General features: G+C 32.5%; 4 protein-coding genes across 4 annotated transcripts; 2 read left to right on the top strand and 2 right to left on the bottom strand.

The window, feature by feature from the left end:
- Nucleotides 1-2,194: 2,194 nt before the first annotated feature.
- Nucleotides 2,195-4,519, bottom strand: LOC137830445 (TonB-dependent heme receptor A). The gene is made up of 2 exons (XM_068637780.2): nt 4,336-4,519; nt 2,195-2,563 (listed from the first exon to the last, which is right to left on the bottom strand). Exons 1-2 carry the CDS (start codon nt 4,406-4,408, stop codon nt 2,349-2,351), a joined length of 288 nt encoding a protein of 95 aa, XP_068493881.1. The 5' UTR covers nt 4,409-4,519; the 3' UTR covers nt 2,195-2,348.
- A 551-nt stretch (nt 4,520-5,070) lies between these two features.
- LOC137830448 (Transcriptional coactivator/pterin dehydratase) lies at nt 5,071-8,501 on the top strand. Its single transcript, XM_068637784.2, has 3 exons — nt 5,071-5,595; nt 7,397-7,589; nt 8,302-8,501. Exons 1-3 carry the CDS (start codon nt 5,230-5,232, stop codon nt 8,391-8,393), a joined length of 651 nt encoding a protein of 216 aa, XP_068493885.1. The 5' UTR covers nt 5,071-5,229; the 3' UTR covers nt 8,394-8,501.
- A 1,041-nt stretch (nt 8,502-9,542) lies between these two features.
- On the top strand, nt 9,543-12,836 carry FSD2 (Fe superoxide dismutase 2). The gene is made up of 9 exons (XM_068637783.2): nt 9,543-9,727; nt 9,799-9,836; nt 10,771-10,845; nt 11,405-11,593; nt 11,671-11,842; nt 11,956-12,077; nt 12,202-12,228; nt 12,340-12,363; nt 12,467-12,836. The coding sequence occupies exons 1-9, from the start codon at nt 9,649-9,651 to the stop codon at nt 12,677-12,679; spliced, it is 939 nt and encodes a 312-aa protein (XP_068493884.1). The 5' UTR covers nt 9,543-9,648; the 3' UTR covers nt 12,680-12,836.
- Nucleotides 12,837-13,072: 236 nt separating this feature from the next.
- Nucleotides 13,073-16,093, bottom strand: LOC137830446 (cell division cycle 20.2, cofactor of APC complex). The gene is made up of 8 exons (XM_068637781.2): nt 16,022-16,093; nt 15,846-15,944; nt 15,258-15,449; nt 14,396-14,662; nt 14,197-14,299; nt 13,777-14,090; nt 13,479-13,640; nt 13,073-13,343 (listed from the first exon to the last, which is right to left on the bottom strand). The coding sequence occupies exons 1-8, from the start codon at nt 16,091-16,093 to the stop codon at nt 13,203-13,205; spliced, it is 1,350 nt and encodes a 449-aa protein (XP_068493882.1). The 3' UTR covers nt 13,073-13,202.
- Between the last annotated feature and the right edge of the window lie 399 nt (nt 16,094-16,492).

The raw sequence follows: 16,492 nt of genomic DNA on the forward strand, positions 1-16,492 counted from the left end.
AAAATCAATTTCATATTTTTTTTAAATATGTAATTTGATATGTTTTGTTAAATTCATTTAAACAACGTTAAGTGGTGATGATGTGACAGACAGAGTGACACACATCATAATAATGTTGAACATGTAAATGACACTTGTCAATGAATACCCACTAAGTCTTGGGTCCACCACCGTCAACACTAATGTTGCATCTTACGGAGTTGAGATCTCCAATATGATTTTGTTTAGTCATCCAATGATGTACACTCCATCTCCAAACTCTGTCAATGACTTGCTCCCCATTATAAGCTCCAACAGTGTCATACTCATCAATTTCGAACTCCAAGGTAAGAACGGGAGGAACATAGATTAAACATGTTTGTTTAAGCTTTTCACACAAACTTTAAGTCATTTATGTAACTTTAATAACATCAATGCTCCTTATGTACCATTAAGGAGCGCTTAGCAAAATATATTATGTTCTTGTACAGATTCTTGATGAAGTTTCATTGTCTCTTAATAAAAGTAATATAATATAATATTTATTAATTTTATATTATCATAAATTGATACTTGTTTAGTGAATTTAAGCATTATATAATTCGTAAGTTTAGAGTTTAGGATTTACGAAAAAATTATTTATTGTGTTTGTTTTATATATGTAATTAAAGTGAATAAAACTTTGTAAAAATAATTATTAAAATAAAAAAGTTACAAAATTGATGATGAAGATATGGAGATTAGATGAAGAAATTGAAAAGTTTAGGTTAAAATAGTTTAGTTTGAAAGTGAGCGTGAAGTTCAACTTCAAGCACAACAACACATTCTTTCAATGATGATCCAAACAAAATTTATTTTTCCTTTTTCGAATTCGATTTCAAATGTGTCATTGAAGCATTACTGCTTCTATTTGAGGAACTCAGAGAGGTAGTCATCGAGCGATAGAAAAGAGTTAGAGGAAGAAGATTGAGAAGTACTAGGATTTTAATGGAAGAGAATGAAATAAGGAAAGAGAAGAGTGTTAAACACGGGAAACATGTATAAATAAAAGTACTACTCTATGTGTCACGTAATATGCCATGTAATCATCGATTAACGATGTTGATGAAGGGAACAAATTGTATATTTTTTTTAAAAATAAGACGATTTTTTTTAAAAAATCAAGACGATTTTTTTTTAAAAAACAACTAAATTAAGTTGACTGCGCGTAATATAGGAAAAAAAGACAATTATACCTAAATTATTTTATATAATTCCTCAAAATTTTTATTTTAAACTTATGCATAAATTAATTTTAATTTATAAATAAGTTTATTTTATTTATTTATTCTATAGAAGCTTTTGTGGTAAAATAAACCTTTTTAGAATATAAGATTTGTTCAAATTTGAAGAAAATAAAGTTTGGAATGAGAAAAGAGATTATTCATAATACTTTTTAGAAAAAAAGTACAGTTTTGAATTTTCTTTTAAACTTACAAGTGATTTATACTTTCAAATTGATAAATCCAATCCAATTTTAATACAAATAAAAAATTTATTATAATACAATTTTTTTAAATATTTTAAACTTTTTAAAAAAGTTGATTTTATATAAAAATAAATTAAAGTTACATATAATTTTAACCTCCTAACTTTCTTATTATGAGTTCAGATCTTCTAATGTGAAATTTCTGACTAACCTGAACAAATGTACAAATAGCTAACCAAATGAACTAAAGTCAAATCCTCAGTAACTTAAAAACTTCGTTGTCAAATGACAAACTTGTTATCTGTTTAAGAAGACCTACTTCACGATTTTCCAAAGTGAAAGGAAACAACCAATCTACAGTTTTCAGAAGGAACAAAATTCACGAAAAGAAGTTGGAAGATTTAATACATCATCTATTGCTTTTATTATAAGAAATTACCACATTTTAAAACATTAATTAAAAATGTAAATTTTACCCTAACTTTGTTTTGTCGCCAAAAACACTCAAATATACCCTGAAAATGTAACAAGGATTTGGCAAACAATTTCTCTGTTCACACCCAAAAAAGCGTACGCGCTGTGTAATTTATTTCAAAATCGAAATAAAAACAAATAAATACAACACTTGGGTTTTACTGCTTTTTTAGCATTCTTACCATGATGTGGAAAGATGCAAATGAGAGCTGATTGCAGACACGCAATCAACCAAAAATGATCAAACAATTGATGAACCGCATGAAACAGATGTGCAGAGAATTTGATTATTATCAGATATATCAGGAAAATCTATATAGAAGGTTGAACACAAACAACGTTGAAAACAATAATAAAAACCAAAACCAATAGGCTAGTCTAGGATCCCCAAATCCACCTTATTGTTGCAATTGAAGCGAAAGATGAGTTAGGCAGAAGCTGTCTTCTTTTGCTGGAAAATGACAGCATACACAGGAACTGCAACACCAATGCTGAAAGCAGTGAATACAGCAAGGGACATTTTCAATCCCTGGTACTTCATCCTGTCCAAGTTGTACATGTGCTTTGCATGAAGATAATAGGGCTCATCATGCCCATGTCCACCCATCCTCTTCATTGCAGTTGAATGAAAACCTCTGGTCACTGTCAACATATTAATTATTTTCCAGTAAGAAGGCGGAACTCTGATGAAAACAGTGACTTTCCAAGAATCTAAAAGGGTATTGATATGCAATTGTGTGTGTACATACAGACACACTCAGATATCAGTAAATGTTAACGATTACTAAATAACTAATTTTCAAGGATCTAAAAGGGTATTGATATGCAATTGTATGTACACATACACACTTATTACAGTAGGTGGATTGACAAACTTGATTATATACAGCAAGATTTTCGATCATGTTAAAAGTGAAAGCAGTCAACAAAATTCAAATCGTAACCTAATGAATATAACAAATATTCAGGCAGCAACTGGAGTCTGGAACAAGAAACAGTAGGCGCTAAAGATCCAACATACATTTTAAGGGTAGATATGGATAGAGAAGGCCTTTGTTTGGGACTATTTGGAGATAAGAGGAAGTAATTGAAGAATTATCACGTAATTATCCAAGACTCTGCATTATGCATCAACTTGGGAGTGTTAAGAAACTTAAAAGATTGTAAGTAATCAATCACAAACAATTTAACGAAGCAAAGGAAAGTTACTCTTAAATACTCATCCCCTTTTCTTCTCTCCTCTTCCCTTCCATTTGTTCCTTCTCATACGAACTCTCAAACGTTCAATAAACTAAATGCTCTATAAATACAATAGTGGATTTGGAACTTAAAACATGACTATAAATATCAGTTTAACAGGATAAAACATTTATACAAAAACCTCAGGTATGTACATAAAATTTGCAAAATCGATTACAGCAATTAACAAGAAAAAGAAAACTTAAGCATTTCCAAACAGTCTTTCTTGCAAAGAAAGTCCACAAACAAAGATTTAACTGCTTCCCTCTATTTAATAAGAAAGCTCTTTCAAAAGCCAACACTTCTGTACTATCAACAACCAATTGAATTTGTAACTATAATTTAAACTCATAACTGAACTCATCCAACAGTATACATTCCGCAGCAAAAAAGAGCAGGGGGACGACAATCAACTGCATGGAGCTCAAACTTAGAGGGGTCTATGGAGGGTAGAACTATGCAGCCATACCTCCAACATGCTGGAGAGCAAATAAACAAAGAAAAAACAGCAAACATGCAACAGAAAATAACTAATTTTCAAGAAAATCAAAACTCCTTCTACCTCAACAAACATCACCCTTTCCATGCTGTAAAAAGGACACATTATCAAATACAAGTCCTTTGGTTCTAGATTTACATGGTCTCATCTCTATCCAGCTCCCCTCATTCTCCACTTACCAAGCTAAAACTCCTCCAACTCAGGGAACACAACCAGAAAAGTGACAGTCCCAAACATTCACTCCCTCTAGGTCACATTCATCAACTAAAGTCACTGCCAACACCTCTCCCATCAAACTCCACAATCGATATAAACGGACACAGCGCGAATTGCACATTAATCCAGCCCTACACTTTATGCTCTCAGAGATTGCATTTCATTTCCAACGTAGGTATGTCAACACTCCCAGTTTCCTATAAAATTTGTTAAGAATTCATGAAAAAAAATCTCCAATCGTCGATACAACACAACCTGCAACCAACCATTTTTTCTTCTATTATGAAATCAAAAAACCCTAACCATAAAAAAACACCTCACCGATACAGAATCCTCCGCATCCATAACCGAATTCATCATAAAACAACCAAAAGGAACATCAACGTAAAATCAACCACGAATTGCATTAAGATTTGCGAATTAGAAATCACAAAAATATTAACGAAAGGGAGGATTTGACCTGAGGTAGAGAGGGAAGATTCAGAAGAAGCGATGAGTTTTGCGGCGGATCTGAGTGCGTTGTTGAAGGCCATTGGTAACGCAGATTGGATTCGAAAGCCACGCGCTCGAAAATGAAAAAGTTTCCCTACACGCTTGCCTCTTCGTTCAACCTTGATTTTGTCCCTCTTCTCAAAACCCTTCTTGCTTTCTTTCTTTGTTTCGACTTCAGTTTATATAACCCACTTTTTTTTATTGGGCTCGTTCTTTAACATTTAAGAGGAATATAAAAAAAAAATCCTAAAACTCAGTTATATTTTATTTACAAAATAATCACTTAAAAATAGCAGTGTGTTAGACATGAATTAACTTCTCTTTATATGGAATTTTATAAGCCTACTTTGTAAGAACTTTTAAAATAACAGCAATTAAATAATTAATTTTATATTCTAACAAAATTACATCACATGTCCTAAAATACTTTTAAAAAATATAAGTGCAAAGTTTAATACAAATAATTTGACCAAAGTATAAACCAATTATCTTCGAATTTCAAAAGTCTATTATCGATTCTATATGAGACTATATTAGCAAATATCGGAATAAACAGATCACAATTTTATTTTTAATTTTTTTTTAATAAATTAAGAAAAACAAGTATATTTAAATTATAATTGACCTCGATTACTAAATAATATAAAAGTATATATTAACCATACCGAAACAACTTAATAAACACTAATTTTAAGTTATATATATAAAAGAAATTCTGAAATATGAATTTTGATGGTGATATCTTTAAAGAGGATAGATAGTATAATTTATGGCCATTATCACTTCCATTCTCTCTTCTCACAGGTCACAGACAAAACAACTTCCTTATCGCCAGACATCACACACTGTGTCTTGTTTTTAGATGGCCACCACCGCATGTAACTTCAATCTTAACCTTAACCTTGGGTTTCATGGGATGCACCAGAAGCCCATGACGTGGCCCACACGCGCCCCGTCGGTGAGTCGCGGTGGAAACGGGGTGGCACCGCTGGTGGTTACGCGCGCCATCGACACGAACGAGTTCCTGGGGGACTTCGGGGCGAGGGACCCTTTTCCGGCGGAATTGGAGAGCTCGTTCGGAGAGAAGGTGCTGGGATACGGCAACACCGAGCACAGAATCCTGATCCCCAATATCTCTGCTCTCTCTCTCTCGCAGCAGGACTGTGCCCCCATTTCCCCTTCGCAACCTCCCATCTCAGAACACGACGCTCAGATGCTCGTCAGAAAGGTAACAGAAACATCTCATCACTCATAATTTCGGAGAGCTTGCAGATAATAATTAAATTAAATTAAATTCTGCTCAAATGAAATGAATCACAAGGTATGTGTAGACAAACTGACAAGAAATTTTATATAAGAAAAAACGAAAAAATATGTTAAATTTAGTAATTTTTACATGTTAATGTTGGATTCAGCAGCTTTTTCATCTATCCCAACACAAATCGAACTCATAAACTTTCATTCTATAATACCAATTATTGGATTGGATCAGAGTATTTGTGAAAAAGATTACACCTCACTTATTTTTAAATAAGCATAAATTTACATTTTTAAATAATCTCAACATTTTTTTTTTTTAATTATAATATTTGAGAGAGTAATTTCATCATTGTATTCATTGTATTCAACTTTTTCATTGCCAAGATAATTTTTCTTTTTAGATTTGTGTTTGTGTGAAATGATTGATAAAAATTCATTGTATTCAACTTTTTCATTGTCAAGATAATTTTTCTTTTTAGATTTGTGCTTATTTTTGCACCACGCTGTTTTTTTTTTCCAAATTTAGAAAAAAATAAAAATGTTATTTTTCTTAAATTAATAATAAAAGTGAACATATTTTTTTAAATATTTTTCTTTTTTTTATTCAATTTTTTCATTATTTAAAGAAAAATAATTTAATCATTATTAACTTATATTTGTATTACACAATTTAAATCAAATAACTTAATACTTTTATTTAACTTTTGTTAGCATTTAAAAATAATAACATCAAATAGATCTTTTAAAATAAAAAGGAATTTATTTGAGACATCTTGAGTTTTAGTTTTTTTTTATTTATATATATTTTTATTGAAAGGAAGTTAACGTAGATTAGATGTTTTTCTAAGTTTAGTTTGTTTTTTATAGTTGAAATTAAAAAAAAAAAGTATAGAAGTGCATAAAAAGGTATGGAGATGGAGGAAGAATTTGTCTATTTTTTTTTGTTTAGGCCTAATTATGGAACAATGATCCTTAGCAACACATTTTTTTTTTGTACTCCTTTTAATTTGCGTTCTATTATTAATTAAAAATTGTTAAAAGAACTATAAATTAAGAGTGACCACTGAAATAAAGTGAGATCTATATAATTTTGAAATTTTAGTCTATAATAACAGATAGAATGCTCGAATCATGTTAGCATATTTCTGTGCGCTGATCTTTTTGTATGCTACACTTTGGAAGATATGTTTATACTACACTTTTGGAGTTTTATAATATTCAGCTGCATGGGCTTGTATGCTTAAAAGGAGAGACTCAAAAGGAGTTGAAGAAAAAAGTGATGCTAAACTGTAGTTGATTCTATTGTATGCTTGGGATCGTTCACATTTTACACTCTGAAAATGTGGATTTTTTAGTTTGGTTCTGTGTTCTGAGGAGCATCATATGTAATCTGGTTCTGTACATCTTGAAAACTTTTGATTGAGTCAACACAAGTTACCCAAGTCCAATGATAAGTGTGCATTGGAATTATGCATAAGGTTGAAGATTTTATGGTCAGTGTTTGTTGAAGTTTGACATTCAGAATTTTGATTTAGAAAGTGAGGTGATGCATAATGCTTCTGGATAGCTTTTAGTTGCAATTAGCATTTTCAGTGATAAATACTGATTTGCAAGTCCCTATTTGTTTATTTAAAAAGTTAAAAAGAGGACTTTAGAGCTTAATAGTTTACCTGTTAAAAACTTATGTTTTACAAAAAAGGAATAGCTATGTGATGGTCCTTTTTACCTTTTCCACCTTCTTAGAACTTATTTTGTCTTCATTTTTGCAGGTTGTGGGTTGGAGACTTGTGAATGAGGAAGGTGGACATAAACTTCGATGCTTGTGGAAATTGAGAGATTTTAAATGTGGGGTTGAACTAATTAACAGGATCTCTAAGGTTGCTGAGGCTGCAGGCCATTTCCCTAATATCTACTTAGAACAACCAAATCAAGTCAGGGCAGAACTATGGACAACTTCCATTGGTAAGCAATAACTTGCACCCTCTTCTTGTGGATCACATTCTATACTAATAGTTCGTATCATCTTCTGGAATATAACTTATTTAAATTCGGTTATAGAGTCTATTAATTACTAAAAGAGATTCAATAAAACTATCCCAAAAATCTTATATCTACGAGTGGTATTTGAAGATGTAAACTTTAAAGATTAGATAATATTAGATTTAGAAGATAACAGTTGAATGCTCTTGTTTAAGCTACTTAAACTATGAACCAGAACAAATATGATAGGATATTTTCATTTCAGTTGCATATCATCAAAATCCCTGTATATTCAGTTGCTTTCATTATATTTAGCACTTGTTTTAGATACTAGTTGCAAGTTCCTGATAGAGGACTCAACACCCCCACAGGGAACATAATCTAGTGTGTATAAGAGTTGCTCATTATATGATTATATCTACCTCACATAAGGGAGTCACTTAAATGAGATAGTAAATATTGATCATTACAACTTATTTAAAACTTGTAAGTAGTTATATGACTGCGAATTTCCGATCTTGATAACTGTGCATGGTTTATACAATGATGTTACTGAGGTTTAACCGAAAATCTCTTGTGAACTGTTCATATCATTGTTGCTGTATGCTCAAGAGATGTTGTTTTTACATCCTTAAATGTCCTGTGTGTATTCTCATCTTGTAACATGATATGGAAATGGTTCAAAATTTTGCAGGAGGTTTAAGTATGAATGATTTTATTGTTGCTGCAAAGATAGATGAAATAAAGACTTCAGATCTTGTCCCAAGGAAAAGGGTTTGGGCATAAAGTCCCCATGAGCACCATAAAACATTTTACCATGAGATCTTCTTCAACATAGAATTACCACTAATTTGTGTTATTTGATTAAATCTATTAATTCTTTACTCTTCACGCCTTTGGTAAGAACAACTACTTTCAGGTCCTAAAACTATATTCTAAACCAGTCATTTATATAATTCACATGCATAACAAAACTTGGAGGGTTCAACTAAGGATTGATCATAACGATTTATGACCCTATTAATTTCTGTGAAAAAGATTTGCAATTTGGACATGGAATCTACCAAATATATCTTAAATCATAAGTTGGCATGGTAATTACTTGATCAACTCTGAGCAGTTATTGGAGAAAAGATCAATTTCATTTACATTTGATTGGGAATCACATTTCTTGAACACGTTTTTAATGGATTCATTGAATCAAGAGTTTAAATGTAATAAATAATTGGCGGAGAAATCAGAAAAAAAACTAATCTTTGGAAGTGTGATCTTAATGTTAAAATCTAACAAATTACCTCATGTTTAGAGAAATAAATAATTAAATTTATTATAAAAAATTCACAATCCCCTCCAAAAATGAAGACAATAATCACGCAAATAATTTCATTATTATTTTAAGCCAATTCATCCGTCTCTCAACCATAATAACCAATTTTTTTAGAACATGCAGTGTGTTTGTACAATTTATTGGTACAAGTTAAGTAATATATAAAATGAAACAAAATCAGGTTACATATAACAATAGTCATATGTGTGTGTATATATATATGTTTTATTTCTTATTGTGTAATATTTTTCTTTCTATTTCTAGTAATACTTATCCTTTGTTTTAGTAGAAATAAAGTGATGATAATTAGAAAAGATAAAAAGATTAAATTGAAGAAGGGGTAATGTCTAACCCAATAAAAAATATTTTCCCAGAATTTGAAATGAAATGAAAGAGAAATAATTTCCTTTTTTTCAGGAACTAAGTTAAAACCTTTTTAATTTAAATACCAAAATATTAAGTAACTTAAAATCATAATCCTATATTGTTTTATTATATTTCTCTTTTTATTTTACCATCCTTATCTCTTTTCTTTATAACAATCTCTAAATTAGTAGAAAAGTGAATTTGAATAAAGAGGTAAAAACGAAGTATAAGAAAAGTAGAAAAGAGGAATGTAGCATGTATTATACTGTAGTAGTGTTACAGAGAAGAAGATTAGGAGAGGCAAAATATTTTGAAACAGCTGAGTGAGAAGCAGAGGCAGACCAGAAGATGAATTGGCTATCTTCCCCTTCCACCGCTGCTTCTACTTTTCTCCCACCTTCGCCTTTTCTTCCTCGCCAAACTCAAGGTTCCACCTTTCTCTCTCTTCTCTTCTCTTCTCTCTCTCTCTCTCACACGGGTTTCTCGTTTGGCTAGCAGGGTTCTCTTTGGGTACCTTCAAATTGTGGAAGAAAGAGGTTTGCTTTCGAACCACTATCCATTTCCAACACACACTTTTAGCATTTTAAGAATTTTTTTTTTCCTTTTGGGTAAGTAAGTTTTTGTTCCCCATTTTTAGTTCCTCATAGTTCGTCTATGAGGAGTTAAATTTTACCCTTTGTTCCCATTTTTTGTCCCTCCCTGGGACTGATTATGAGCAATAAAAATGGATTAAAAGTTCAGAAATTTTTTCAGAGGGACTAGAACTCAAAATTTTAAATTCAGAAGGATCAAAAGCTTATTTATCTGATTTTTTTAATAGAAAAGGAATAATATTAGTTTATTTTTTATTATCATGTGTCTTTTGCTGTTTTATTTCTGTGCCCAAGATAAGGCTATTTGTTGGTTTGGTTTGGGCTTCTTAGTCATGAACAAATGCATACAAAATTGCGATTTGGTTTGACAATGATATTATAAATATGAGGAGTGCTAGCAACGCACTTTGTGTAGTAAAAGGAGTCTACATAGTTATTATGTTGTGAGTAGAATACTCCAAATCTAGAGACCAGAAAAGGAGTCTATAACTATACTAAAGAGAAAACTTCAAGGCCTATTGATGCAAAATCGGCTGAAATGTTTAAGTTTACCTATTAGAAAAACGAGTTATGGAAAAAAAGTGAACGAAATTGATATATTGAATATGGTAAACAAAAACTGACCTTCAATTCAACAATAAATGCTTGAACTTTACAGCCAATATATAACCTTTTTATGGATTACTACTACATTTTATGATTATAAGTTTGTAATATTGTCTGTGATTTGGGGTGTCTATCAGATCATATTGGACTTTTCACTTAAATTTTCTGGCTGGAAAAGCATGTCCTGTTTAAAAGTTTTCCTAATTAAACCTCTCACTCTTCATCTTCTTAAAAGAAAAAAAATATAAGAAGAATATGTTGAATGCTGCAGAGTAGATGTATAAGGAAAGCTGGACGTATTGAAATCACTGCAAAGTTTGAGCTGAAGCCACCACCGTATCCACTGGTAAGATCTAAAGTTTGTCAATTACTCCATTTATTACTTATTAGAATTAATTGTGTTTGATCCAATTGCAAGGTATATGACTTGAGGTCCACCTTGGAAATGATATTTTGGTGTGGGGTTTATAAGGCTTTGGACTCACCAGCTACAATGGCTTGCTTTAGTGGTGTGCTTCTCCCAATGAAACATGTTGGCTAACTTTTCCTTTAAGTTGGCAAACTTTTAAAGGGAACTGTGCTTCAAATGAAACATGGCAATTGCCATAAAATTATATTTAGCCTGGCTGTATCTTTTTCTTGAAGTTAATATCACATTGACTTGAATTACTATAATTACAATACAATCACTCTGTTGGGCAGACTTCAGTTTATTACAACTAGCCATTTAATTTGTTTCTGTGCAGCACAACAGTTACACTGAACTGATTAAACAATGTCGCAAGAGTTTCATGTAGTTTTTGCGATGACCTACCATATGTCTTGTACTTTTCTGGAGATTTTTATGTTGATGCTGGACTGATAATACATATTTTTACCAATACTGTCATAATTAAAATTCTCAGAATGCTTTGGAGCCAATTATGAGTCAGGAGACACTCGAATATCATTGGGGGAAGCATCACAGGACTTATGTAGATAATCTGAACAGGCAAATTGATGGAACGGATCTAGAGGAGAAGTCACTGGAGAACGTTGTAGTTAGTTCGTACAATAAGGGTGACTTTCTTCCGGCTTTCAACAATGCAGCACAGGCATGCATAGTTGTAATCATTAAGTCTTGTCTATTTTTCTAAATCATTGCATAACAATCATGTGCAACTTTTTGCAGGCATGGAATCATGACTTCTTCTGGGAGTCCATGAAACCCGGTGGTGGTGGAAAGCCATCTGGGGATCTTCTAAAGCTGATTGAAAGAGACTTTGGTTCATTTGAAAAATTCCTTGACGAGTTCAAGACTGCTGCTTCAACACATTTTGGTTCAGGATGGACATGGCTTGCCTGTGAGTAAATACCCTTCTGATCATACTAATTTTCTGGCATTCATTTTTTATTTTTCTTGGTATATCTAACCTAGCAAGTGGCCTTTACCCTTCTTTTTCTTTTTCATATACAGATAAAGAAAGCAAACTTGACGTGGGAAATGCGGTGAATCCTCTTCCATCTGACGAGGACAAGAAGCTAGTTGTGGTGAAGACTCCCAATGCTGTGAACCCCCTTGTTTGGAACTACTATCATGTAAGTTATAAGGATTAGCTATAATATCCAAAATTCATTTTATATTTTAAAACATGAATGCTAAGGTAAGGCCTTAGCATCATGGTTAAAATGTCTGACAAGATTCAATATTAATTTCTTGCAGCCACTCCTTACCATTGATGTCTGGGAGGTACTAATCTAGTTTTCATTGTTTTCGTGGATTTGAGGACATTAAAATTATCATTTCATTTCTTTGATAAAAAGTTTGCTGACTTTGTGATAATACTTTACTTTTATTCAGCATGCTTACTACATTGACTTTCAGGTAAGATGTTAGTTAGTTCAGAGAATTACACAGTGATTACTGTCTTTGATAATTCTGCTCAATAGATAAATATACATCTATGACTGCTTTGTTATCTTTGTAGAACCAGCGCCCTGATTATATATCAGTGTTCATGGATAAGCTTGTGTCTTGGGATGCAGTCAGCTCAAGACTCGAGCAAGCTAAGGCTCGAATTGTGGAGAGGGAGAAAGAGGCTGAGAGGAATGAAAGCGAAGAACAGAAACCTAGAAGCAGTGAAGCTACTCCTGAGATTTATTCTGATAGTGATGCTGAGTTGGGTGCGGATGATGAGTAAAATATTTTTCATGTGGGGTTTAGAAGTATGTATTCTTTGCACTAGCTGGGTGTGGTATAGAGGCTCAATCACTTCAAGCTGCAAATTTTGTTCTAAGATAAATGTTCTAATTTAATGCTTAATATTATATACATGCGTTGATAGCTTTAAGTCTTAATTTATGGATTGTCTTGCAAAAACCAATTAGACTTTGATGTGGTCAGAGAACAAAAATAAAGTACATAATAATTTTTAAAGAAAATATAATTAAATTTTTAATAATCTTAGTAATTTGACTTTATATATATATATATAATTTTTAATACATTATAACAAATTTCATATAATTATTAATACTTAAAGTTAATATTTATATCCACTTAAATAGATCAGAGACCTGACATTTTGAACCAAATAATATTTTATATAAGCATTCTCATTACCTACTTTCTAAAATAAGATTGCTAAATGTATTAAGACCAATGTCACCATTACTATTTACACAAGAATATAAGCTTGAATGAAGAAAATTGTCTTGTTTCCATCACCTTAATGGGGACACCTTGAGAGACAAAAGGTTATCCAGATCTGTCTCATAATTATCAATGACAGGTGGCCCAAATACATTCCAAAAGCGCAGAGTTTCATCTGCCCCAGCTGATACCACAGTTAAACCATCTGGGTTCTGCAAAACATAAGAATAATTTAATTTTAGTTTGATGAAGTAACTACCAAATCAAAGATTAAATTGTTTCATGATGTTCACAAAGTTGGACTCAAATACATTGTCATAATTGATTGTGTATGACTTGCAGCATACCTGACATAGATCGAGTACTCGAGAAGTGTGACGGTCCAAGGCTCCCACTTTAGTCATTGATGGATATCTCCACAAACAAAGTTGGTTGTGATGTGAACTTGTGCTGAATCCATGACCACTCAATAGCTCCTTGTGGTGTCTATTCCATTCTAATCCGCAAACCTGCATGAAATGCATCAGTACAATTGAGAAAATGATGATTTATTCCTTTTGGCTTATGACAATGTTTAATACTAAACAATAAATGCAACATGATAACAAGACATTACCAAAACAAGGAAACAAATAACTGTCTTGCCTGAGCTTTTGTATCTATGCTGAAAATGCAGGTTCCATTTTTCACATTCCAAAACTTGATACATCTATCTTCAGTGCCACCTCCAGAGGCAAGCACACCTGAATCATAAGGACACCAGGCAAGTGCCTTGACTGCAGCACAATGGTCCTTAAAACAGTGCAAGAAATTTGAGGAACTCATTTTAGCTAAGTCCCATACATAAATATGATTTTCATTTCCACCACTGGCCAATATGTTGCTCCTTGACCATTTTAGACCACAAACTTCTGCTCTGTGTGCTTTTACCCGGGATATCACATTTGTTCTTGCTCTAACTGCTTACAAGAGCATGAAACGTCAAGATGTTAAATTATTTCATTTCACTGTCTTGCTTGCTATACACTCAGTATCTGAAAAGGGTTGAAAGGAACAACAGATTACCATCATGATTTAAAATGTACTTGTCATGGCTTCCAGAAGTTAAAATATGACCATTCCATGCAATGGTTGCTATCCTTTCACCATGACCCTCGAGGATCCTTATCTGAAAGTTAAAAACTGAGTTATCTGCACATATTTGTAGTGTATAATTAACTACTTGCTGATCTTTGAGAAGCCCCGTAAAAAGAAAGAAACATACTGGTTTGGAAGTTTCTGCATCCCAGAGTTCAAGTTTTGAGCTCTTAAATCCTACTGACAAGTATTTGGTATCCTCTGACCAGGAAACACTCGTAGGAAAATCGTTGCCAGTGGCATTAAACAACTTTGTTACATTACTATTGTCTGAGTTCCAAAGGTACATTTTTGAGCCTAAAGCAACAGCAAGAATGTTGTTTTTCCCCCAATCCATGATGTTTGCGTAGTAATCATTTCTAATATTCGGTGCATCCAATATCCTTGATTCTCCCTGCAAGTATAGTTATGCCATTCATCCAATCAGGTTGCAGCATAAGATCATGGCTTTGTATTTTGGATATATAGCTGATTTGAGGAAAATACACAAGTTATGAAAATTTCTCCCTTTTATGATTTATGATGTAATATATCTATGACATATTAGACTGTTATGATTGCTCTGCTCTACTCTTATCTAAACATGAATGTTCTTACAGTGACACGAGTTTCATAGTTTTGCAAAGGCAGTCTTTTTGTCGTAACAATTTATATGTGTTCAGTTGTTCTTTTCAATAAGATAACTAGAAAAACATCACATTCAACCCCATATCGGCTAAACTTCGTAATTTTTCAACGGCAACTTAGAAATTGTTTTGGCCGACAATCACAAATGTAAAGCATTTGTGTTGATATGTTTTAGGGTTACCACTGAAGAACATTTAGAACAAGGTCACACCAAAGGCAAATAAAGGTGCATTTTGCTTAGACAGATATAAATTCTATCACTCACAATGCATAAATGTTTCAACAAATTGAAGTTAGCACACTATCTAAAAATAGAATATACAATAAAAACACTATTATTAACACACTGTGATGAACAAAACCTTAGGCAATCTTCTAGAACTGTGTTGATTGCTAATGTTTTGCAATGCTGCTGCTTCTTCCTCTCGTATCTCATCGATATAACGAATGGATTTTCTGCTTGATTTTGGACTTCCCCTAAAAACTAACATCCTAAATGGCTTTCCTTCTGAATCCAAACTTAGTTTCTCATCCACTATCTGTCTGTACGCATCCTGTCATTGAATATAGAGAAAACACACCCAAAATAAAGCCTCAATACACATGACTTCTCTAACAAGATAACTTCAACAATGGAAATAAAATACAAAAACATTCAGAATCTGATGCACTGAATATTCCAGAGGCAAGAAAAAATGTATTTTGAAGAGGTTAAAAACAACCAACCATGGGAAAAGTAAGTATACATTCAAGAATTTCAACAAGAATGACTTTACTTGAGTTGTGAGGAAAAAGTTGACAACTTTAGAAACGAAGAAGAACTCTTTGAATCTCAGTAAAGAAGGGTACAACCCCAACCACCAAAATTCAAAAAGGTTCGAAAGTTATGTTTCTTAAGCATGAAAAAAAGAGAACAAACACATAAAAGGAGTGAAAAAGAGGGATGATACATTGAATTTTTTGTTCTGAATTTTTTTGGTCCTGTTTGTGAGCAAACTCTGGGCTTGATCAAGATCCATCAAACTCCTGTTGGGAACGAAGCGATCACCCTAAACAAAACAAAAAAAAAAACAATTACAAAAGTTGCAAGATTGAAACTAAGATTGAGTGATGGTGAATAATTTACTGGAAAATCGTAATGGGTGGGAGTGCTGAGAAGACTCTTGGGAGAGTACCAATCATGTTCAAGATTCCACATTTTACTATGATGAAATTATTATTATTGTTGTTACTGTTAGTATTAGTTTTATGCTTCTAAGAAGAAAAAGACGATGGAAATGAAAATGGTGGTTCCTTCGTTTTCTTCACCCGCCAAATACTGTTGCCATTCAAATATTATGTTTCTAACGGTTGCCACTTTCCACTCAAATAACCAATATAATTGCTTCTACAGAGTCGGGTCGGGTCGGGTCATAGTGGCCTTTTTTGGGTTAGCACCAACCCGTTTGTGTAGGGTAGGGTCGGATCCTGGAATACTTTTTTAAAATGTTTATTCTGATTTTTTTAATAAATTTTGGATATTATGTTTTGAAAAGTGTAAAAATTGTAAAATGTTATTTTTTGGTCCTTAGACTCTAAAAAGTAACGAAGGAGGTAC

This window comes from Phaseolus vulgaris, chromosome 7 (genome assembly GCF_051622355.1).
Source record: "Phaseolus vulgaris cultivar YP4 chromosome 7, ASM5162235v1, whole genome shotgun sequence".
Classification (NCBI taxonomy): domain Eukaryota; kingdom Viridiplantae; phylum Streptophyta; class Magnoliopsida; order Fabales; family Fabaceae; genus Phaseolus; species Phaseolus vulgaris.